General features: G+C 37.0%; 5 protein-coding genes and 3 non-coding genes across 8 annotated transcripts; 4 read left to right on the top strand and 4 right to left on the bottom strand.

The window, feature by feature from the left end:
* Positions 1-2,336: 2,336 nt before the first annotated feature.
* Positions 2,337-4,334, top strand: LOC17881855 (beta-glucuronosyltransferase GlcAT14B). The gene is made up of 4 exons (XM_006287719.2): positions 2,337-3,074; positions 3,173-3,248; positions 3,342-3,457; positions 3,649-4,334. The coding sequence occupies exons 1-4, from the start codon at positions 2,474-2,476 to the stop codon at positions 4,164-4,166; spliced, it is 1,311 nt and encodes a 436-aa protein (XP_006287781.1). The 5' UTR covers positions 2,337-2,473; the 3' UTR covers positions 4,167-4,334.
* A 626-nt stretch (positions 4,335-4,960) lies between these two features.
* Positions 4,961-6,111, top strand: LOC17882359 (paired amphipathic helix protein Sin3-like 5). The gene is made up of 4 exons (XM_006290021.2): positions 4,961-5,004; positions 5,121-5,164; positions 5,549-5,671; positions 5,796-6,111. The coding sequence occupies exons 2-4, from the start codon at positions 5,127-5,129 to the stop codon at positions 5,968-5,970; spliced, it is 336 nt and encodes a 111-aa protein (XP_006290083.2). The 5' UTR covers positions 4,961-5,004; positions 5,121-5,126; the 3' UTR covers positions 5,971-6,111.
* Positions 6,112-8,254: 2,143 nt separating this feature from the next.
* LOC111830217 (paired amphipathic helix protein Sin3-like 2) lies at positions 8,255-9,127 on the top strand. The gene is made up of 3 exons (XM_023781801.1): positions 8,255-8,339; positions 8,538-8,666; positions 8,819-9,127. Exons 1-3 carry the CDS (start codon positions 8,299-8,301, stop codon positions 9,024-9,026), a joined length of 378 nt encoding a protein of 125 aa, XP_023637569.1. The 5' UTR covers positions 8,255-8,298; the 3' UTR covers positions 9,027-9,127.
* A 1,998-nt stretch (positions 9,128-11,125) lies between these two features.
* On the bottom strand, positions 11,126-11,228 carry LOC111830303. Its single transcript, XR_002833687.1, has one exon. It is a non-coding gene; the product is annotated as a small nucleolar RNA R64/Z200 family (small nucleolar RNA).
* A 51-nt stretch (positions 11,229-11,279) lies between these two features.
* LOC111830302 lies at positions 11,280-11,364 on the bottom strand. The gene has a single exon (XR_002833686.1). It is a non-coding gene; the product is annotated as a small nucleolar RNA U54 (small nucleolar RNA).
* Positions 11,365-11,535: 171 nt separating this feature from the next.
* Positions 11,536-11,614, bottom strand: LOC111830300. The gene has a single exon (XR_002833684.1). It is a non-coding gene; the product is annotated as a small nucleolar RNA Z199 (small nucleolar RNA).
* A 284-nt stretch (positions 11,615-11,898) lies between these two features.
* LOC17882099 (paired amphipathic helix protein Sin3-like 2) lies at positions 11,899-19,274 on the top strand. Its single transcript, XM_023781802.1, is given in 24 exon segments — positions 11,899-12,224; positions 12,429-12,507; positions 12,901-13,092; positions 13,173-13,359; positions 13,452-13,550; positions 13,639-13,806; positions 13,891-14,173; positions 14,465-14,529; positions 14,532-14,616; positions 14,698-14,742; positions 14,816-14,851; positions 14,953-15,146; positions 15,221-15,375; positions 15,469-15,596; positions 15,725-15,979; positions 16,112-16,768; positions 16,858-16,925; positions 17,023-17,586; positions 17,686-17,786; positions 17,910-18,048; positions 18,146-18,298; positions 18,408-18,571; positions 18,658-18,769; positions 18,862-19,274. Coding segments are annotated over 23 exon segments (4,047 nt in total). The 5' UTR covers positions 11,899-12,224; positions 12,429-12,430; the 3' UTR covers positions 18,982-19,274.
* Positions 19,248-21,418, bottom strand: LOC17884285 (pentatricopeptide repeat-containing protein At5g15010, mitochondrial). Its single transcript, XM_006286572.2, has one exon. The coding sequence runs from the start codon at positions 21,219-21,221 to the stop codon at positions 19,479-19,481; it is 1,743 nt and encodes a 580-aa protein (XP_006286634.1). The 5' UTR covers positions 21,222-21,418; the 3' UTR covers positions 19,248-19,478.
* Between the last annotated feature and the right edge of the window lie 1,369 nt (positions 21,419-22,787).

Here is a 22,787-nt window from a genome sequence, read left to right as displayed (position 1 = left end):
TTAATCCCACCGCCCCCGTCGACTCCTATGATCCCACCGCCACGACAAACAACGACGACTTCGCGAGAGGAGTTCCTGTAAACGATGGCACGATCGATCTCTTGTCCCGCGGAGGGCCTTATTGTGATATCCCATACGAGGAGCGTGAGACGAGGCCGTTAGAGAGAACTAACAACAGCGTCGACCAACTCCAACAGTTTCTTCTCAATGCGAACGATCTCGGTTCGATCCCCAACCCTGCAAATGACTTTGATTTTGGTGCCGTTCTTGAAACGTCGGAACAACGCGGTGGTGCTCCTTCTCGAGACCTGACGACGGCAAACAACCACGACGTCGCGAGAGGAGGTCATGTTAGCGATGGCACGATCGGTTTCTTGTCCGGCGGAGGGCAAGGTCGTAATATCAGATACGAGGAGTGTGTGACTGAGCCTGAGAAGAACAACAACAACGACGTCCAACAGATTATTCCCAATCCGAACGATCTTGCCGTCTCTCTGAGTGACTTTGATTTTGTTGCTGATCTTGAAGCGCTGGCTGCTGCACCTCCTAACGAGATAGAGTTTGATTATGTCTTTACTGATGCGGAAAGAGCTCTTTTCGGAATTGAAGATTCCGGCGACAAGTGGTACGTTTTCCGATTCCCTATTTTTATTATTTTTCCACTATTTATTAATTATACGATTCTTTTTTTCTTGTTTGCGTCAAGAACTTTTTAATTATAATGATTGAAACTTGAATTAAGTACAATGACATAGTTTTTATTCTTAAAAATATCATCTCCATTTTTCTTCTTGATTCAGTGGTTATGTATAGCCTATAATACTCTAATTATATAGAAATTAGGATTGCATGTATATTAAATTCATAGATAACGATAATGACTATTTGGGATGGCTAAATTCAATTAAATTAAGAGCATCGTATAAAAATTAAAATGTATTGTATGTGGAGTGTCTGATTAGTGATTACTGTTTTTTAGTTTTTTTTTCTTTTTCAGTTGGTAGTTGCCAGAGTGTAAATATTTATTTGATTAGTCGATAGAGTAATAAACCATATATATTATCTGATTAGAGCTATATAGTATTGCATTAGAAGAAAGAATTCGTGGGACCAAGAAGCTACACTTTTAGACTAAAATGGCATGTAACCAGATTATATGAATTTATAAATAGACGAATACCATATTATAGTGTTTTTGTACTAATGCTGTGTTTTTTTTTTCTTTTTAATTATCAATCAACAGTGCAGGTCAATCTTTGACCAAGGATGATGACTTCCCATTTCAGTAGATCTTTCCCACTTTGGGGATGAACCAGTCTTAACAGAGAAGAACATTTCTTTTGTACGTTTAAACTCTCTTATAGGAGTTCTCTTAATTCTCTTGTAGGCTCTTCTCCCCTTCTCAATATGTGTAATTAACAATATTTTTGTTACTATACGAAAAGTAAAAAAATAAAAGAAAAGAGAGAAGATTTAGACTTCCTGGATAGTTTATGCAACTTTCGTTTCAATATTTTTTCTTTGGTGCATTGGACTTTACATAGTTCTGTTACGTGTATGATCGATCTATCGAGCCAAAAAAAACCCCGTTTCAGTGTAAACGCAGAACACCTTCCAAATATAGCATAAATTACGAAAAAATCAATTTCATAATTTGGGATGTTAAAGCAACAGATGCATCTGATTTACTCGATCGATTTTTTTTTGTTTATCAGTTCTTGACTCAGCCCTTTCGTTGTTATTTAATGGCATCGACTTTACGATGTTTTCAATACGGGCTTTCATATATCTAAAGCCCATTTACATAAGCCTTACGTGTTTAAGGGATTAGCATCACTGATTAGTCAGCTAATTAGTCATCAAAAGAGTCAATACCTTTAATGGAAACAGAATCAACTTCAAAAGACCAATTAAATGCTCTTCATTCATTGACTTAAAACCTTTCCATACTCCTACTTAACAAACCAGTATACACACAGGTATTATTGTCAATGGTGAATGTTAAAAAATGGTCAATTGTTTTCCAATTATATATTTTTCAGAAGAAGAAAGTTGACTGGCAAAAAATTTAGAAAATAAAAATAAGATAAAAACAGATATATTTACATATAGAACACAATTGTTATTAAATTTTTGTAGATATATTGAAAATAAAATCATCATATAATAATAAAATAAAATCACATACATAAATAGGATAAAATATTTAGAGACATGATTACAAGGAGAGATACAAATGTATAATATATTTTTATTTTTGGCAGATGTGGAAACAAAAATGTTAATTTTATAAAAAAAGATTGAATTGAACATACAAAAAGAACAGACCAACAAACAAACAAAAACACACCAATTCTTCATCTTCTCCATTTCGTAATTCGTACACTTCACTCCCAAGTCCCTCTCTACCCACCACAACCACTGAAACCATCGATCTTTGAGAGATTCTGTAATTGATGAAATAGCTTCGAAGATGAAGAAGTTAAAGAGCTATTATATGCAAGTTCGTCACCAGCAACAATCTCTAGACCGGAGATGGATTCTTCCATTAGCGATTGGATCCATTTGTTCTCTCTTTCTCTTATTGCTCACGAACTTAGCTTCTTCTTCTAGTCAAACTCGTTTGATTCCTTTCTCTGTCTACGGCTTTAGATCCTCCTCCGTCTTCGTCGAATCCAAGATCAATCCATTATCCGTTTCAGTTTCCGTCTCCGTCTCTCCTCCGCCGCCGCCACGTCTCGCTTACCTCATCTCCGGTTCTTCCGGAGATGGCCAGATGCTCAAACGGACTTTAATGGCGCTTTACCACCCGAACAACCAGTACGTTGTTCATCTCGATCGGGAATCTTCACCGGCGGAACGATTGGATCTCAGTGGTTTTGTGGCGAATCAAACTCTGTTTCAGAGATTTCAAAATGTTCGAATGATTGTTAAGGCTAATTTCGTTACTTATCGTGGTCCGACTATGGTGGCTAATACGCTTCACGCTGCGGCGATTTTGCTTCGTGAAGGTGGAGATTGGGATTGGTTTATCAATCTCAGTGCTTCTGATTATCCTCTCGTAACTCAAGATGGTAACAGATTTTAGAACTTTAGCTTTAAAAATCTCTCGAACTCTGTTTATATTGTTTGATTTAATCATTTGTTGGGTTTATCCTGAATTCAACTCCAGATCTGTTGCATACGTTTTCGTATCTGCCTCGGGATCTCAATTTCATCGATCATACGAGCAACATTGGCTGGAAAGAGTAAGTGTAGTTAGGTAGCTACGAACTATGTACCACAACATTTCGTTTTTGACTTGTATGTTTCTGAGATTTTGGAATTACAAAAACTTGCAGGTCTCATCGAGCAAAGCCGATAATTATTGATCCTGGTTTGTATATGTCAAAGAAAGCAGATGTTTTCTGGGTTTCACAGAAGAGAAGTATGCCTACAGCTTTCAAACTCTTCACAGGTGATTCCATTTTTCATAGTCCTTCCAAGTTTTTGGGTAATGAACATATTGGGAAATTGTCTAATTGTGTAGGTGGCTTTTCCTTAAATTTAGGATCTTTGTAAGAACCATTGTTACACTCTTTTTTATTGTGTAAAATTTGATGTGATACAATACAACAGAGCTAATGGTTCGTTGATGTGGTTTAATAGGATCTGCGTGGATGATGTTGTCTAGACCATTTGTCGATTATTTCATATGGGGATGGGACAATCTTCCACGAATCATGTTAATGTACTATTCAAACTTCCTCTCCTCACCAGAAGGCTACTTCCACACCGTGATCTGCAACGCTCGAGAGTTTACCAACACAACAGTAAACAGTGACCTGCATTTCATCTCATGGGACAATCCTCCGAAGCAACATCCTCACCATCTCACACTCGATGATTTCCAGAGAATGGTGGACAGTAACGCTCCTTTCGCTAGAAAATTCCGTAGAGATGAGCCTGTTCTCGATAAGATTGATTCGGAACTCTTGTCGCGGAGTCACGGGATGGTCACTCCGGGTGGTTGGTGTATTGGTACGAGGGTAAACGGGAGCGATCCGTGTGCGGAGATTGGTGATACTTCGGTCATTAAACCTGGTCTTGGAGCTAAACGGGTCGAGAAACTCGTAACCTATTTGTTATCAACAGAGAATTTCAGACCACGGCAATGCAGGAGGTAATGGCAAATTAGAATTTGTCTGGCTACGTGGTTTTCTGACACAAATGAAGTGTGTGATGATGAACCAATACTCTGATGGTTGTATAGATAGATCTTTTTGTAATTTCTTACTTCCGGGAAAGTGACGAAATTTTCATGAAGAAAATTTGATTATTGAATTTGTTTTCTATTGCCGCCTTAAAGTTGGATCTTTTCCGGCATCTCTTATCCCTATTTTATAGGTTTGTCACAAATTAGTCATGTCCTTTGTTATTAGTATTTGTCATGATGAAATCACCAGACTAAAACATAGCTGGTTCATTGATATTATTGCTATTTAATTAATTTGATACATTATTCACATTAATATTGCTGTTTTAATTTAATAGATATACGATTATACCCATGTGACTATTGGCAAATTACACGAGGGCCTATTAATGGTCAATACTCGTTCCATGTGACTGAAAGTAGAGGCAAATAGCAAATACTTGGTTTAAATTTCACTTTATCAAATGTTTTGGAAGTAGATTTATACTAGTAAAAAGTGTATAAACGATTACAATGGCGTATTTTTTCTCATCAACTAATACCGTAACCAAAAAAAAAATTAAAAAATCTAAAATTTAATTTTTAACACAAAGAAAAAAGAGACAGATGAATGAATACTTAAAATAAGGCCTAACTACAGTCTTAGAAAAGCCCATTAGGGTATTATTATAGGCCCAAATAAGTTACGAGGAGACGACACCGTTTGGGCGCCTTTATTTATTGTCTTATTTGTCATACGTTGTGACCATGCTCTTTATCCTCATCGCAAAGTCACAACGCTTCATCGGATCTGCCTAGATTTTTCTTGTGTATGAACGAAGTGCTTCTTCTCGATTCTTCTCTCATTTCACTGATTTTGTTTCAATTCTCTTTCCATGCATGCATGTAATCTCTCTAACTATTAATCTTTTGTTTATTTCGGCAGCTAGCAATGAGTCGGTCTGTTGATTCAAGTGTGGCTTCAAACGAGTGAGTTCAATTTTCGATGTTCATCGTAACTTTATTGTTCTATTTCTCTTTTGAGTCTTCTAAATTATATGGGTTTCCTTCAACTTGTTGGTTAGTTTCCTAGGGTTCATGACTTATGTTGGTTATCGTGGGTTGTTTTGAATCGTAAGTCGTAACGATGGATATATTTTGATCTAATTTAGTTTAGAGAGAATTTGATAACGTTCTCAGAAGATTCATGTGACACTCTCTTAAGTACTAGTTCTTCTTCTGGCTTTGTGTGGCGAATTGCGGTTTTCTTGATGCATTGCATGTACAGGCCAGGATACGTTAGTCTCTAGTACTGGTCTTTGGGTTATAGATTGAATGCAATAGACTTGGTAACTTGAGCTTGTTTTGCTGCAGGCATGAAATCATAACAATAGTTCACGCTAGGGCATACGTTCGGGAAGTGAAAGAGACGTTTCATGATGATAAAAGTAGATATGCTATGTTCCTTACGATTATGAAGGAGGGGAAGGCACGTCGGTAAGATCCTGATTTTTACCATCTCCTCTTTTTTTTGCACTGAAATCGATCGTGATTGTATTGTTTCTTAGCCTCGACTGTTTAAAACTAATCAAGCATATTCTATACCTCTTTTCCTTAACAGTGATATCGCTACTGCGGTTGCTCGATTGAAGGAGTTGTTTCATGGATATCACAACTTAATCGTCGGAATTAACAAATTTTTGCCACCTCATCATTACATACGTCTTCAGGGTGATGATAATGAGGGAGAAGAGTCATTTGTATCCACTGCAGCATTCATCGAGGACACCAAATAGGGACATCAAAATCTCTCTCTCTCTCTCTCTCTCTCTCTCTCTCTCTCTCTCTCTCTCTCTCTCTCTCTATTCAGTTCTTGATGGATGTATCAAGTATGTTGCTTTGTAATCGATGAGCGAAGAGAAAATGATTGACTATAATACAGCTTTGATTTTTTTTTTTCTATCTTCTTTACGTACGGCCACTTAAATTAGGTCATGTTTAATTAACATCGTTTCAAATAGTTAAAGCATAAATTAGCTTACTGATCCTTATACAGTTTGCGTGATATATATAGTATATATTATATATACTTCTGCTCAGATAATTAAGATAATTAATATCGTTTAGTTGTTATACTATTGTTCAAGATTATTAAAAGAACAATCATAGCAGAAGTTATAGATACTTATCAAATGGTATACACAAATGGCATATCGTTGCAGTATATTTTTGCTCATCAGCTAATTCTGTAACAGATAAAGAATTAATTCATAATAATTAAGTTTGACATGTATTTTTTCATTTAGTTGATCACAAGACAAATACTAGTTTCCCAGTGTTCACATGTAATCATGTAATGAGGCATATAATTTCGGTGTTTTTGTGATTGCGGTCTTTTCGTAAAAAGACATGCTAAATTGTTCTAATAACTCGATAGAGGATTAAAGAAATTCATTTGAATTTTAAAATCACGATGAAAACATATAACCATAGATAATACAACGAAATAAACGCAACGCAAGTTTGAATAACACAAAAAAAAAAACACTGTAACTATAATAGTTTTTATGCAACCAGATGGTCCAGATCTTAGATCCATATAATATTTCACCTATGATAGATTTTATCCAAATCGTTTAGTCCTGCATATATATATATGGTTGCGGTTTGCTATATAGTTGAAGACTTAAAACAAAGAAAAAAACTATGAAAAAAGAAAAACAAAGAAAGAAAAACATGTTCCATATAGGAACTGTTAAAGTATGTCTTAATTTAATGGTCTTTAATTAGGTTATGGGATCGATGACAAATATTGGCGCAGACGTAGAGAAGAGAGAAGGCATGTTGCTGCTGCGTTTCTTGCGGAAGTGGAAGATACTTCTCATGATCAAAGGGATATATATATGTTATGTTCCATGGCATTTTATGGCAGTTGTGGGAACAAAGGTGAGATCTTGATTTTTATTATCTTGTATAGCATCAAAGATCTAAAACTAAGCAAGCCAGCTGCTGCTATGGTTGCTTTAACAATAATTGTATCTCTTAATTTGCGTTAACAGGATTGATAATTCTACTGAGGTTGCTCGAGGGAAGGAGTTCTTTAGTGGACGTACGCAGCAACTTGATCATCGGATTTAACACATTTTCGCCACCTGATTATAAAATAAGAATATTGAAGACGACGAGGAAGAAGAATGATGTATCTCCACCGTAAGAGACTATTGAAATTTCTTGTCATGTAAACATATGGTTTCAAAACAAACGGTGACATTAAAATCTCTACTTTAGTCTCTCTCTCCCTCTCTATTGATCAGTTCTTGATATTCTAACGAGTATGTTGCTTTTGTACGTAATCCATGAGGAAACGTTTGGATACAATAAATTTTGATAATCTTACGTCCATTTAAAATTTTGACATGAATTTTGATTTCGTTAGAAATAGAAAAGCACCAACTGATCCTTGTATAATTTAGGTGATACATATTAATTACTACTTAAATTTTGATTACTGTATTTAATTTTCAATGGAAAACAAATCTCTAAAATCTAACATGTGGATTTTATTCAAAAAATCATCGTAGCTTTTTTTTATCATCTCATTCATCGGTCACGGCATCATCGTAGCTTAAAAGTTTCAAAAGAAACATATTAGATATGATTTGGTTGTCAGTATATAAGTACATAATTATTTATGTTCCAAAACTCACTCACAGAGCCAGAGACCAAACTTGTAGCATTGCTTTATAATTCGAAAACCTACAATCAAAGTCTGAAAAAATTTCAAATGAATACTCAATAAAACTCTAAGTTTGGCCAACATCATTTGCTTGCAATATCTCGTTTCCCACCTAACCTTTCATCTGTTTGTATATTCCAGAAACAATGGTTCTAGCTGGGTCTCACGATAAATTAGGCTTAACATCGGTTTAAAAAGCCCATTAGAATTATTATAGGCCCAAAGAAGTTACGAAGAGACGGCACCGTTTGGCGCTTTTTATTTATATTTTGTTCGTCGTCCGTTGAGACCGACCGTGCTCTTTATCATCATCGCAAGTCGCAACGCTTCATCGCTGTATTTCGTTTCCCTTATCTTCTCTAATTTTTATTTGTTTGTTTCGGCAGCAATGAGTCGGACTGGTGATTCAAGTGTGGCTTCAAACGTATTGTGAGTTCTCTTTTCATTGTTCATGGTTTGAACATGCATGTAACTCTCTCTAAACTAGTTCTTCTTTTGGCTTGTGGCGAATTGTTGTTTTCTTGATGTATTGCATGCATGTACCGGAATACGTTAGTCTCTACTGGTCTTTGGGTTATGGATTAATTGATAGTAATTGATTTGGTAACATGAGCTTGTTTGCTACAGGCATGGAAGCAGCGCATTGATGAGTAAAGCTTTGTCATATCTTCGGGAAGTGAGAGAGACGTTTTATGATCAAACCTACAAACATGACATGTTTCTTAAGATTTTGAAAGATGACTGGGAACAACGTCGGTATGATCCTGATTTTTTTTTTATTACCCTTTTTTATTATAAATTGAAATCGGGATTGTATTTTTTGTTAAAATCAAAGGTTTATAACCAACTAATCATGGTGAGCTTGGCTTATATCGAAAGTAACATATTCTACCTCTTTTCATTAACAGTGATACTTCCGAGACGGTTGCTCAAGTGAAGGAGTTGTTTAAAGGATATAACAACTTAATCACTGGATTTAACAATTTTTTGCCACCTGAGCATAAAATACCTCTTGAAGATGAGCCAAAAATACCACTTGATGAAGAGAAAGAAAGACCTCTTGAGGATGAAGATGAGGAAGAAACCTCATTTATATCAACTGCAAGAGACTATTGAAATATCTTGTCATGAAGGACACATGCATACATGGTTATTTTTAAAAAAGTACATCAAAATCTTCACATTAGTCTCTCTCTATTCAGTTCTTGATGGATGTATCGAGTATATTGCTTTGTAACCATGAGCAAACATTACTACAATAAAGGTGGATCTTTTTTTTTTTTTTCTATACGGCTATTTAAATTTTGCCATGCATGACTTTAATAAACATCTTTACGAATAGGAAATGGAATAATTAGTTAATTGATCTTTATAAACATGATACAGTATATATTTTTCATTAATTATGCGCAGATATTGTTTAGTTGTTATACTATTTTTCAAGATTATATATATATATATATATATTACTTATGCTCTGAAGAACATGTTAAATGAATTAATATAACAACTGCGGAAGTTAAATCCTTATCAAATGTATAAAAAGTAAAAATGGCACAATTGTATATAAACGTTTACAATGGCATAAAATCATCTATTAATATTGTAACAAATAAATAATCAACAATAAGCTTGATATATATACCTTTCATTTAGTTGATCATAAGACAAATTCTTTTTCTTTGGAGAGTGTACTGTGTAGATGTTAACATGTAATGGGCACCTCGTTTGGTGCAGTCGTAGAGAAGAAAGAAGGGATGCTGCTGCTGCATTTCTTGCGGAAGTGGAAGATACGTTTCATGATCAAAGGGACAAATATGTTATGTTCCTTCGCAATATGGCAGATTTGTGGGAACAAAGGTGAGATCCTGATTCTCATCATCTTTGTTGAGGTTGACTGTAGAAAGAAACAATAATTGGATTCATAATTCTACTGCGGTTGCTCGAGGGAAGGAGTTGTTTGATGGACGAAGCAACTTGATCATCGGATTTAACACATTTTTGCCAACTGATTATAAAATAACTACTGAAGACGATGGGGAAGAAGGATCATGTAGCTCCACCGCAAGAGGTTATTGAAATTTCTTGTCATGAAGGGCACATGCTTTTATTCAAATGGTGACATCAAAATCACATTAGTAGTCACCCGCTCTATGCATCAGTTCTTGATGGTCTTATAGAGCGTGTTGCTTTACAAATTATAACCCACATGAGGAAACCTTTGACTACAATAAAGTTTGACTTTGTCCCTCTTACTACAAAAAAAAAAAAAATTAGTCTCATGAATAGTAAAACCATTATTAACTTATCCTTACATAACTTATTTATTTATTTAGGTGATACATATTACTACTTAACTCATTTCGTAAGTCTTAATGAAAAACAAAACTCTAAAGTTTGATAATGTTGGTTAATCCAAAATATCGTCATAGCAAAAGTTTCGTTGGTTCGTTATTTTGTTTTGAATTTGCTCTAATCGTTCGTCATCACATTGAATCCGCTTAGAATTTTCAGTGACGGGAGTGTTTCTTCTTGTTTCAGCCCTCTAAATACGAAGAACCGAGTGATTTGTTTCAAATCGTTTGGATTCAATAAGACTCTGATTTGTTTCATATCGTTTAATCATCATTTATCCCTATATTGATAAAAGGAATAGAATATACGTTTCAAGAATGAAAAGGATAAATATGATAAGTTCTTTAAGGACCTGAAAACGTTCTTAATTCAGCCCTAAATTCATTCTAAAGGGACATCACTATTTTCATTTCTATCGTTAATCAGCATTTTTGCCACCTTAATTTGAAGAAGAAACTCTTGATGACGAGGAAAAAGAAGCTAAAAGCAACTCACACCACACGGGACAGACTCTTGAATTAGAATAAGACACTGAAAAAATGGTATCTGTGCACTTACCAAGGGTACAGGGTTTTACAAGAATGGACTGGCGAGTACAGAAGTTACATACTATTAGTAACAACATAATGAAAATTTTGATAGTATAATCACCGACAGGTCCTTGCATCATTAATGGAGCTCAAAATAATATGGTGAAACTTTTAAGTTTTTATTCTTTCATAACATTTTGCCTCCCCAAGTTTTTTAATTCTTTGATAACCTTTTTGCCTCTTTACCATGATCATCCTGGTCATATCCTTACAATTCTCAAATCAGGAGGGTTCAGTAATTAGTGTAACAATCCAAAAGAACATATGTTACTTCTGCTCAGTTTGTATGAATATTTATTCTCATAGATTATACTAAAATAATCTCTGAAGTCTGACATGTGAATTTGATTCAAAAAGATCATCATAGCAGAAGTTTCCAATACAAACAAGTACCAAAAATTGTTTTGAAAACAAATAAAGATTAGGCTCTCATTAAGTCAAAAATGATTTATCCTTCATAAATATCAGAATAGCGTATACTGCCAATTAGGCAAAGTAATCACAGAGCCAAAAAAAAACAAAACAAAAACTTGGGGACAAAACTAAAGAGATCAGAGTTGGTTAAGAATTCTCGGTCACGGTTAATCTGAAACACGGACCAATAAGTTGCTCATCACATCTCTATCATCCTATAACCACAAAAACCAAATCTATAAGAGAGTCCAGGAAAAACACTACAAGATCATCAGAGACTTAAATACTAAGAATCATATAGATTATCTCCATCATATTGTTGCAGTATTAACTCATCAACTGATCTTACAAAACAAAAGAAAACACCGAATCAAAGAACTGAAAACACACACAAAAGAAAGAAGAAGATGAATGTAACCTAAAGAACGGTGATGTCTGTGAAGCTCTAGTGTTATCTCCTCTTTATATATCTTTGTCGGCGGATAAGCCCTAATTACACAACCGAATATACTTAATGGGCCTAATCTCGGCCTTTTTAGTAAACTCGTTATAATTTTGAAGGCCCAAACAAAAAAAAGGAAAAAACACATTATTTGTTTTGGGTGCTGCTGCTAATTACAAACAAACAACTGAAGAAGAAAGGGTGCTGCCGGGAGTCCCGATTTTTATTCCGTCATTGTCTTCTTCATTATTCGAAATTTCCTCTCTCTCTTTTTCTCAGTCGTTGCATAAAAAACACTTTCTCTCTTCATTGCTTCTAATTTCACTCTGTTTTTGTTCATCGGAATTCTTCTTTCGTGGTTGACACAATCTGGGGATTTTAGAGTTTCGCCGGAATTTGATCGGCACTGTTTCTTCTCGATTCTACTCTTACTTAAGAGAGAGAGAGAGATCTAAGTTAATTGATTAATCTCTTCCTGGAGTCTTATCTCTGGGAAATCTGGAGCGGAACTAAGTAGGTTTCTTCAACTTCATCTGAATTTTCCTTTTTCTTTCTTCTTCTTCTTCTTATTATAATTATTATTAGTAATGGAGTTTCTAATTTGGGATTTTTGCGTTTACCTTCTCGGTTTCTATTAACTTGAGGTTTTCAATTTTTGTTTTGTACCTAATTGATGATCTTTTGTGTTTTTTTTCTGTGTTCTTCACTCCTGGACAGCAATGAAGCGGATTAGGGATGATATTTACGCAACCGGGTCTCAGTTTAAACGTCCTTTGGGGTCTTCTCGTGGCGAATCGTGAGTTCCCTTTTCCCTGACTTGGAATTTCAAATCTCTTACTAATGAGAGCTATCATGTATGTGGTTTTCAGTGTTTGTGATGTTTGATTCCTTTCAAAAATTCTTTGGATTTCTACTTGAACTGGTCAGCTTACTAGTCTTCATTTCCCAGTTTTGTGAATTATTAGATTTAGTTGGTGGTCATAGGCTGGATCTTCTTGTTGCGTGTTTATTTAAGCCCATGCAATGTTCTGACATTTATATCTGGCAAGTCTAATTTTTGTTCAAGACTATTGATTTCTGTGTAGAGAATGTGCAGGGAACTAGCTCTTATTGTCTTTATTGATTTCTGGGTTAAGTGGTTAACCAACTTGTTGTTTGAACGTAAATGATTAGAGCTTGTTTTTCGCAGATATGGGCAACCTCCAATACCTGGAAATGGTGGGACTGGAGGAGGGATCATTGACGACGGGGAAATTAATGCTCAGAAACTGACAACCGACGATGCTTTGACGTACTTAAAAGAAGTAAAGGAGATGTTTCAAGATCAAAGGGACAAATATGATATGTTCCTTGAGGTTATGAAAGACTTCAAGGCGCAAAGGTTAGAACTTTCTTTTCTATCAATTGCTTTTTTTTAGCCTGATGATGCATCTTGAAACATTCTTCATCTTGCATTTACAGGACCGATACATCTGGTGTGATTGCACGAGTGAAGGAGTTGTTTAAGGGGCATAACAATTTGATTTTCGGCTTTAATACCTTTTTGCCAAAGGGGTTTGAAATAACACTTGATGAAGAAGAAGAAGAAGCTCCACCAAAGAAAACTGTTGAATTTGAAGAAGCCATAAGTTTTGTAAATAAAATTAAGGTCAAAGGGAAATTTTCTCGTATATTTTTTATCATTTAAAGTGCCCTCACACCTAGTGTCTCACTATATCCTTGTCTTTCTCATCACTGCAGAAACGGTTCCAGCACGATGAATTTGTCTATAAGTCTTTCCTGGATATCTTAAATATGTATCGGAAGGATAATAAGGACATCACTGAGGTTTACAGTGAGGTAATATCACGCTGAAGTGACTATATCTTTCCTATACTTTCACATTGAAGTTTCTCAATATTTTATTGCTCTTATATCTGTTTGTTAGGTTTCAACTCTTTTTGAGGACCACTCGGATTTGCTCGAAGAATTTACTAGGTTTTTGCCAGACTCGTTGGCCCCTCATACAGCAGCCCAGTTACTCCGGAGTCAGGCCCAACGGTATGATGACCAAGGATCTGGCCCTCCTCTTGTGCGTAGAATGTTTGTAGAGAAGGTATGGTATTGTTTACATATGTTCCGGGCTCTATAATTGTTGTCATGTCTCTCTTTTCTGCGCTGATACGTTTTCCATCATCAGGATCGTCGACGAGAAAGGTCTGTTGCTTCTCGGGGTGACCGTGATCATAGTGTTGACCGTTCTGACCTTAATGATGATAAAGCAATGGTTAAGATGCACAGAGATCAGAGGAAACGTGTTGATAAGGATAATAGAGAAAGGAGAAGCCGTGATTTGGAAGATGGAGAAGCAGAGCAAGATAACTTGCACCATATTTCAGAAAAAAGAAAGTCATCTAGAAGAACTGAGGGTTTTGAAGCTTATTCTGGTCCTGCTTCGAATTCTGAGAAAAACAATCTAAAGAGTAAGCGAATTTTTAGTTATGAAATATGGAGAACCAATAACTCTTCTGTTTCCAGGGCTCCAAAATTTCAGTGCTCTATAAAGGAATTTAAATGACATGCACATGCTACAACATCTCTACGTTACCATCATGTCCAATATATAAGCTGATGGATTGTTAGATATTTAAATTATTTGAAAGTAAAATGTTGATTTTCTAATTTTTTGGTCAACAGGTATGTTCTGGTGCAGCTAGTTTTCTTCTGTTTGCTGACACTTTTTTTTTTTTTGGTATGTACTTTAACTGTGTTAGGCATGTACAATCAAGCATTTGTGTTTTGTGAGAAAGTTAAGGAGAGTTTATGCAGCCAAGATGATTAATAGAGATGCATGAAGAGTGTTTAGAAGTGTGGAGAAAGACTTGTTGAAATTGGGTTCAGAATATGCTAAGAATTTGGAAACATTGCGTTGAACCACTAAATGGCTTGTCTAATGTTGTTTGGGGTTATAATATGTTAGAATACAATAAATTTTATTAATTACAAGTGCTAGATGAGTTCAATCAGTTCTTCGAACGTTGTGAGAGTATTGGTATTTATGATTACCTACATTCTTTTTACTAAATATGTTGTCTAGCTGTTTCTAATCATTATCCTTTTCGCAGATGGTTTCCAGCACCTTGCTGGTATTATGAGCAAAAGTATGCAACTGTGTCTTACCTTCTTGTCTATATGTATGCATATCTCTTGGCTTTCTACGTTATAGGAATATTACTAATACTGCTTGGTACACTTGCTGCAGAATCACTTAGCAGTGAAGAACATTTATCTAGGTCAATGAAGGGGGAGGAAAAAGAAAGAGAACACAAACGTGACCTTGAGGCTGCTAAGGAAAAGGAGCGATCCAAGGACAAGTACATGGGGAAATCTATTCAAGAGCTTGATCTATCTGATTGTGAGCGTTGCACTCCTAGCTACCGGCTCCTCCCTCCCGATGTAATAAGATTTTCAGAGTTCTATATTGTATCTGTTTCATTTGAAATGTACTTACTATTATACCTTATTTGCAGTATCCAACACCGTCGGTGCGCCACAGACAAAAGTCAGGAGCTGCTGTGTTAAATGATCACTGGGTTTCTGTCACTTCAGGAAGTGAAGACTACTCTTTTAAACACATGCGCAGAAACCAGTATGAAGAGAGCTTGTTTAGATGTGAAGATGATAGGTACGTTTATAAGAAGTATTACTCATATGATAGCTTTTGTAGTGTAAAGTAATTTGTATGTTATGATTGTTATTTACTTGCTTCTTGATACAGATTTGAGTTAGATATGTTGTTGGAATCTGTGGGATCTGCTGCCAAAAGTACAGAAGAATTGTTAAATATCATCATTGAGAAGAAATTAAGTTTCGAGGGCTCCTTCCGGATTGAAGACCACTTCACAGGTCTGTAGGCGCTTATTTCCCTGGGATATATATAATTATGGTTCTCTCCTTTTCCATCTATCTTCCCTTATTTTTGAGCCCTCATCTTTTTGTCTTACACTTTCCATTTTCTTATGGACTTACTACAGCCCTAAATTTAAGGTGCATAGAGAGGCTTTATGGTGACCATGGTCTTGACGTGACAGACATAATACGTAAGAATCCAGCCTCTGCACTTCCTGTAATCCTGACTCGATTGAAGCAGAAACAAGAAGAATGGACAAAATGCCGGGAAGGTTTTAATGTGGTCTGGGCGGATGTGTATGCGAAAAACCATTACAAATCACTTGATCATCGGAGCTTCTATTTTAAGCAGCAAGATTCCAAGAACTTGAGTGCAAAAGGTAAGTAAACTCTTAGAACGTGTTCAGTGTATATAAGTAACCATTACGAATCTTCTTATTGCTTGCAATCATTCTATTCTTACATTTACTTAATGTTCTCATAAATTATATCTGATCCTTAATGAATTTCAGCGCTGGTGTCTGAAATCAAGGACTTGAAAGAGAAGTCTCAAAAAGAAGATGATATTCTTCTGTCTATATCTGCTGGTTACAGACAATCAATAATTCCTCAACTCAAGTATGAATATATCGACAGAACTATTCATGATGATCTGTTCAATCTAGTCCAATTTTCGTGTGAGGAGATATGTTCTTCAAAAGAGCAGATCAGTAAAGTCCTGAGGCTCTGGGTTAATTTCCTGGAGCTGATGCTTGGTGTTCCACCCAGGTCTAAGGGGACAGATTCTGTTGACGTAGTTGTAGAAACCAAGCATCACAGTGCATTTACCAGCAGGGAGGCTAATGTGAGTTCTGACGCGATAAGTATGGTTTCCAGGCAACGAAAATTGGCTGCTAATGGAGATGAGCACGCTTCTTCTGGGGTCTCCAAACATGGCGGGACTGGTTTGTTGAATAAGGATTCTTCAGGGAAAGAAAATTGTAAGGATGGTGATCCTGCTAATAAAGATGTTGCCACCTGTGCTGAAAAACCCCAAAAAGATCGAGAAATTGGAATTGGAGCTGATAAAAGATCTGGAGATGTTGATGAAAGAGTGGTCACGTCATGTGAAACTTTCCCAAGTGGGGTAGAAAACAGTAATGACAAAGTAAGAAGCGGTGATTTGTCAGGTATTTTCAGGATTGAACTTGAACTTTTTTTCTTCATACTGTTTGCAATATCTACCTTAACGTGTCAGCGCTTTACTTCTGTTGTCAAGGTTCACGAGGCGTTTTATCCACACCAAGTGAAGCTATAGATAAAGTTGATACCATTCAACGTACGCAGGTATGCAGTTTCGCACTTTAATTATATCTTCTTAATTATCTATTCTGCTTGTTTTAGTTCTTCTGATCATTCTCTTTGTTCCTGGCCATTTCTCTAGGGAGGTGATATTGCCAGAACTATAGTTTCAGCAAATGGACTGCAGTCAGGTGATTGTAAAGCTAAGAGTGATTATAATGACTCTGGTGGTCCAGCCAAAATTGAGAAGGAGGAAGGTGAATTATCACCTATTGGTGATTGCGAAGACAACTTTGTTGTTTATGAAGATCATGGTGTGAATACTACTGCCAAATCAGAACATTCAGTTGAAGCTGAAGGACAAAATGATGATGAGGATGGTGATGATGCTTCAGAAGCTGGTGAGGATGCGTCGGGGACGGAATCTATTGGTGACGAATGTTCACAGGAAGATAATGGCGTGGAGGAAGAGGGTGAGCATGACGAGATTGATGGCAAAGCTGAAAGTGAAGGAGAGGCAGAGGGAATAGAGTCACATCTTATAGAAGAAGACAAAGGGTTGTTTCCATCATCAGAACGACTTCTATTATCAGTTAAGCCTCTTTCAAAGCATGTGGCTGCAGCGGCTTTGCTTGACGAGAGAAATAAAGAATGCAGAGTTTTCTACGGGAATGAAGACTTTTATGTTCTTTTCAGGCTTCATCGAGTGAGTGCAATCGTTTCTTATTATTTGATTTATCAGATTGAAGTCTGACAACATATGTTCTACCTTGAAATTTTTTTCTAATTATTTTGAATTTTCCAGATCCTGTACGAGAGAATTTTGTCTGCAAAAACATATTGTACAGGAAGTGAAATGAAACTGCGAAACACGAAAGATACAAGTTCACCAGATCCTTATGCAAGGTAGATATTTTAACCTAATGGATGTGGATATAGAACTGGTCCACTACTTTTATGTCGACTATGCAAGTTATTTATTCAGTTCAGTAAAAAGAACTCAAAAACTCGTATTTGTATGTTCTGCAGGTTTATGAATGCGCTGTTTAGTCTGCTTAATGGCTCAGCTGATAATTCCAAGTTTGAGGATGAATGCCGAGCTATTATTGGAAACCAGTCATATGTTTTATTCACCCTGGAAAAATTGATATACAAATTGGTTAAACAGGTAATATACACATGATGTTATTGTATTTAGGCTGATAATTTTTACTTTTCAGCAATATATTCCTTTATAAATTCTAACTTCATTTTATCTGCTGCAGCTTCAAGCTGTTGTAGCTGACGATATGGACAATAAGCTTCTTCAGTTGTATGAGTATGAGAATTCCCGTAAACATGGGAGTGTAGTTGACTCGGTATATTATGAAAACGCCAGGATCCTCCTTCATGAGGATACTATTTATCGGTTGGAATGTGTAAGAACCCTAAACCATTTCTCACCTTTCTCCATCTCTTCGTTATTGAGGAATAATGAATGATTCATTGACCTGGAAACTTGATTTTCTGTGTTATTCATATACGCAGTCTTCCTCTCCACCTTGTTTGTCAATCCAGCTTATGGAGAAGATAACCGAAAAGCCCGAGGCTTATGCAGTTTCCATGGATCCCACGTTTGCAAGTTATTTGCAAAATGAGTTTCTCTCCTACGCATCAGGGAAGAAAGTACTACAAGACATTGTATTACAGAGGTATATTGGGTTTCAGTAGCTTTCACACCTTTCTCTAATCATATTTAATTCAAAGCCTTTATTGTGTTTTTTGTGTGTGTGTGCAGGAACATGCTTGGGTACACTGGTCTGGATGATCTTGCAGTAGCTTGCAAGGCCATGGAAGGTGTACAAGTAATCAATGGCCTTGAGTGCAAGATGTCTTGCTCGTCCTACAAGGTAACAATAGATACTGGTCTTCAACCAAACAACTGAGTTTTTGTGTTTTCAAAATCTAGCTCTTATGTTATTCGTAACATCTTGTGTTGTAGATTTCGTATGTTTTGGACACACAGGATTTCTTCCACAGGAAGAAGAAGCAGAAGAAGAGCAAGAACTTGTCACAGAAAAGAATAGAAAGATTCCACAAATTTCTAGCAGCTTCAAGATGACAACAACAAGAACAGCAAAACTTTCATCTTTTCTATTTACTTCAACACACAGGGAAGGTTAGAGTCGGACCAATTTCACTCTGCAACTTTCCCGGAGAACAAAATATGTGTCAATATTTTCTCGTTCCTTGCACAGTAGTGTGTATTTCCTAATTTTTATCTTGATTTAGTTAAAAAAAGATGTATGGCTGTAAATATTCGAGCCACATACATGGTTATGGTCTTGGTTTGTATCTACATAGACAGATTCAAAGGAGAGATGATTCTTCTTATATAAAATATAATTTCTTTAACTATGTAATCACTTCTCTTCAGAATTAATTCCTGAGGAACACAATGTCACAAACTATGTTTCTTCGCAACGCAGAATTAACCTGTTATGATCAAACTTAACCAGAACTAGCTAACTTTGTCAAAGCTATCCAAGATGGTTTTCCTAGCTATGATTCTTCTTGACTCTAAACGTTGCTTCGAGATCTCTCCCCCTCTCTAGCTTTTTATTCATCCCAGTACGAATATCCATGTCCTCTCACAACCCTTCTCACCTCAGGCTGCTTTAGAAAGTTCTCTTCTCTTTCAGGTTTCTTCACAATATCTCCTCTACCGAGACCCGAAACATTCCCTTTTGGATCTATTATCCGCTGCTCTGCATACAGTTTTCCCGAAAACCAGCTTTGAATCATATCTTCAACACTCCCATTTGGTCTCATACCCCTTTCCTTCATCTCTTTATAGTACTCATACGCTTCTTCTATTTTACCATTCAAGAACAGCCCATGTATCATCACAATGTATGAACTAAGGTCCGGACCAACACCCTTCTCCTTCATCTCATCCCACAACAATAACACATTATTGAAATCGCGCCACCTACATAATTTACGGATCAACATTATGTATGTATCCACAGTCGGTTCACAACCCATCTTTCTCATTTTAGCTAATAGCTCAAAAACCTCTTCTCCTGTTCTTAGAATCCGCATAAACGCATGGTATGTTCGGATAGTTGGGAAGAGTCCTTTCCCTAACATCTCATCGAAAACTTGTTTAGCCTCTTCGGTTTTTCTAGCCTTGCATAGAGGCTTGATGATAGAGTTGTAAGTAACAACATTTGGCTTTATCCCTTTCTCCTCCTCCATTGTCTTCATCAAATTCCTCGCCTCAGAGACAAAGCTAGCTTTAGCAAGAGCGTGAACCACCGCATTGTACACTTTTCTGTCTGGCTCTATACCCTCTTTCTTCATCCGATCGAAAAGTCTGAGAACCTTATTCAAGCTACCACCTTTCGAATAGCAAGACATCATGCATGAATAAGACACAACATCGTGTTTGACTCCGACATTTCCCATCTCCAACCAGACTCGTTCAGACTCCCGTGGGCTACCAATCACGTTACACCATCCATTAAGAACAATGTTGAAACTTTTGGCGTCAAACGGATAGGTAGTCTTATTACAGAAGATCAAATGCTCCGCATCTGAAACATTCTTGTATCTGCAAAGAGCAGAAAGCAAACTCTGAAAATCATCAATCCCCATTTCAAGTTTGAACCTTTTGTAGGCGTGGAACGTGTTAATGGCTTTCCCAACATCATGTACCGCACAGTACTTCCTAATCATGATCAAAAGTGTCTGTGAGTTAACAAGAGAAGGGCTGAACTTTCTCATCTCATCAATCAATGCCCAAGCTGTATCAAACTTCCTCATTTTACCGAGAATCGAGATCATAGAGTGATACTCACGAACCGAACGAACATAACCTTGCTGCTTCCCTGCCCAAACAAAGAAAGTAAAAGCAGCTTCCCAATCATTACGAGCTTGAGAAAGAATCTCCACCACCAACTCATTCGATGGCTTCACATCACATCCCTCAAGCTTGTCCCTCAGTTCCTTCCGGTCACTCCCACAATCTTTCAACAGCTTCGAAATCTTTCCAACATCCTCTGAAACAACCTTATCACTTATGATACAACCAAAATCGAGGTCAATCTCTTCCTCACTTTCATCATCCTTGTCATTATTACTCTGATTGAATCCTACTTGCTCCGAATCAACTTTGGAAGTAGAGAACAGAGAACAGAGACCCAAAGGAAGCACACAAGCTACGGGAGAATCCAAATGCGGTCTAACAATACATTTATCGCTCGGATTAAGCAAAACAACATTACTACATCTTAAGCAATTAACTGCAGGAGCCCTGAAGATCGATAGCCTTGACCTAATCAGAAAGGTTCCTCTCATTCCGCGAAAGAACAGTGGCAGCACAAGTTAAACCTTGCAAAGGAATCACAGGTCTTTTGTGATTCTACAGACCAAAGTCATTCACTTTAGCCAGGTTTTGAAATACCCAATCGATGATTTATATGGAATCAACCACATACAGATTATTGAATCCGACAAGTTCCTAAACTTGAAGAATATCACCGCTTTAAGCTGAAGAAGAGACTGTAACAGAAGAATCAGGAATGAGAGTGAGAAGAGATAGGCGCGTGCTTTTACATATTTGGGCTTCCTTTTGGCCCATTAAGTTGCCTTAACCTATTTACTTTATTTGGCCCATTTATACTCTTTTGTAACGGAACAATGTCTACAAACCCCCTAATTGTAACCCCATTAGCGTATCTCAATTTATTAATTTTTCTCACACACGCAGAGTGTCTTGCGATACAAGGAAACAATGATAATAAATTAAAAGAAGAACATCACTTTGATCTGTGTCGAGCCCATTTCTTTTTCTCGGTCTTCTTGTTGTCTGACTAATTAAGAGATAGGATTAGGGTTTGCGGTTCTTATAGAAAATAGTGAATTAGTTTGGACTAAATATAGGTGATAAGTGTATATTTCTCGTTAAGATTGTATTCTACTATATTCCTCAGAATATCTCTTGTGTATATTCGTAGGCTAGATCTCGTCTTATCACTCTCTATGTATATATATATATGTGTTGTATCTTCTTCATAATCAATACACAACAATATAGTTCTCTATTCTCTACATGGTATCAGAGCTCTCTTGTTAAACAACAACAGATTCTCTTTTTTTTTTCTCTCCAATGGCAAACCTACCTCCCGCTGCCTCTTCTAGTCTCGTTAATCCCACCGATCCGCAGTCTTCGCTCACTGCCCTCAACATGATCAACATCACTAAGTTGGGACCAACCAACTACCTCACCTGGAGCATTCAGATCAAGTCCTTACTAAAGGGCCATGATCTCGTTCGATTCATTGAGGACACCACGCCTCCCTCACCAACGACCAAGGAGAACAACGTCGATGTGCCAAATCCATCCTTCCTCACTTGGCAGCGACAGGATAGTCTCCTCTACAGTGCTCTCATGGGTACCATTGACACACCCCTGCAGCCGCTCATCGCCACCTGTGAGACCACTCGTCAAGCCTGGACCACCCTCGCCGGAACGTACGGGAAGCCGTCGCGGGGACACATCAAACAACTCAAGCAACAGCTCAAGCTTTGTGTTAAGGGCACAAAGGACATTGATGGGTACATGCAACTCATCAAAACCAAAGCCGATGCTCTCACACTCCTCGGCAGCCCTGTTGACAGTGAAGATCTCACTGACATCGTTCTTGATGGTCTCGGTGATGACTACAAACACGTCATTGAGTCGGTTCACAGTCGTGACATTCCCATCTCATTCGCTGAGCTGCATGAGAAGCTACTGAACCGGGAAACTGCTCTCACTGCTGTCCAGTCACAACAGTCATCCTTCCCCGTCACCGCTAATTACGTGCAGAACAAGTCTCGCAACTGGCGCAACAATAACTCCACCTCTGAGCAGCAGGCCAA

The sequence above is a fragment of the Capsella rubella genome, unplaced genomic scaffold, assembly GCF_000375325.1.
Source record: "Capsella rubella cultivar Monte Gargano unplaced genomic scaffold, Caprub1_0 scaffold_6, whole genome shotgun sequence".
Taxonomy (NCBI): domain Eukaryota; kingdom Viridiplantae; phylum Streptophyta; class Magnoliopsida; order Brassicales; family Brassicaceae; genus Capsella; species Capsella rubella.
Note: the sequence above shows the minus strand (reverse complement) of the source record. Positions and strands in the feature narration are given on the sequence as shown.

Excerpts from the sequence above, each read along its gene's own strand:
- LOC111830217 (XM_023781801.1), top strand. The coding sequence starts at position 8,299 with ATGAGTCGGACTGGTGATTCAAGTGTGGCTTCAAACGTATT. Across the intron at positions 8,340-8,537 it reads AGTGTGGCTTCAAACGTATT|GCATGGAAGCAGCGCATTGA; the intron begins GTGAGTTCTCTT and ends TGTTTGCTACAG. Across the intron at positions 8,667-8,818 it reads GATGACTGGGAACAACGTCG|TGATACTTCCGAGACGGTTG; the intron begins GTATGATCCTGA and ends TTTCATTAACAG.
- LOC17884285 (XM_006286572.2), bottom strand. The coding sequence starts at position 21,221 with ATGAGAGGAACCTTTCTGATTAGGTCAAGGCTATCGATCTTCAGGGCT.
- LOC17882359 (XM_006290021.2), top strand. The coding sequence starts at position 5,127 with ATGAGTCGGTCTGTTGATTCAAGTGTGGCTTCAAACGA. Across the intron at positions 5,165-5,548 it reads TCAAGTGTGGCTTCAAACGA|GCATGAAATCATAACAATAG; the intron begins GTGAGTTCAATT and ends GTTTTGCTGCAG. Across the intron at positions 5,672-5,795 it reads AAGGAGGGGAAGGCACGTCG|TGATATCGCTACTGCGGTTG; the intron begins GTAAGATCCTGA and ends TTTCCTTAACAG.
- LOC17881855 (XM_006287719.2), top strand. The coding sequence starts at position 2,474 with ATGAAGAAGTTAAAGAGCTATTATATGCAAGTTCGTCACCAGCAACAA. Across the intron at positions 3,075-3,172 it reads TCCTCTCGTAACTCAAGATG|ATCTGTTGCATACGTTTTCG; the intron begins GTAACAGATTTT and ends ATTCAACTCCAG. Across the intron at positions 3,249-3,341 it reads AGCAACATTGGCTGGAAAGA|GTCTCATCGAGCAAAGCCGA; the intron begins GTAAGTGTAGTT and ends AAAAACTTGCAG.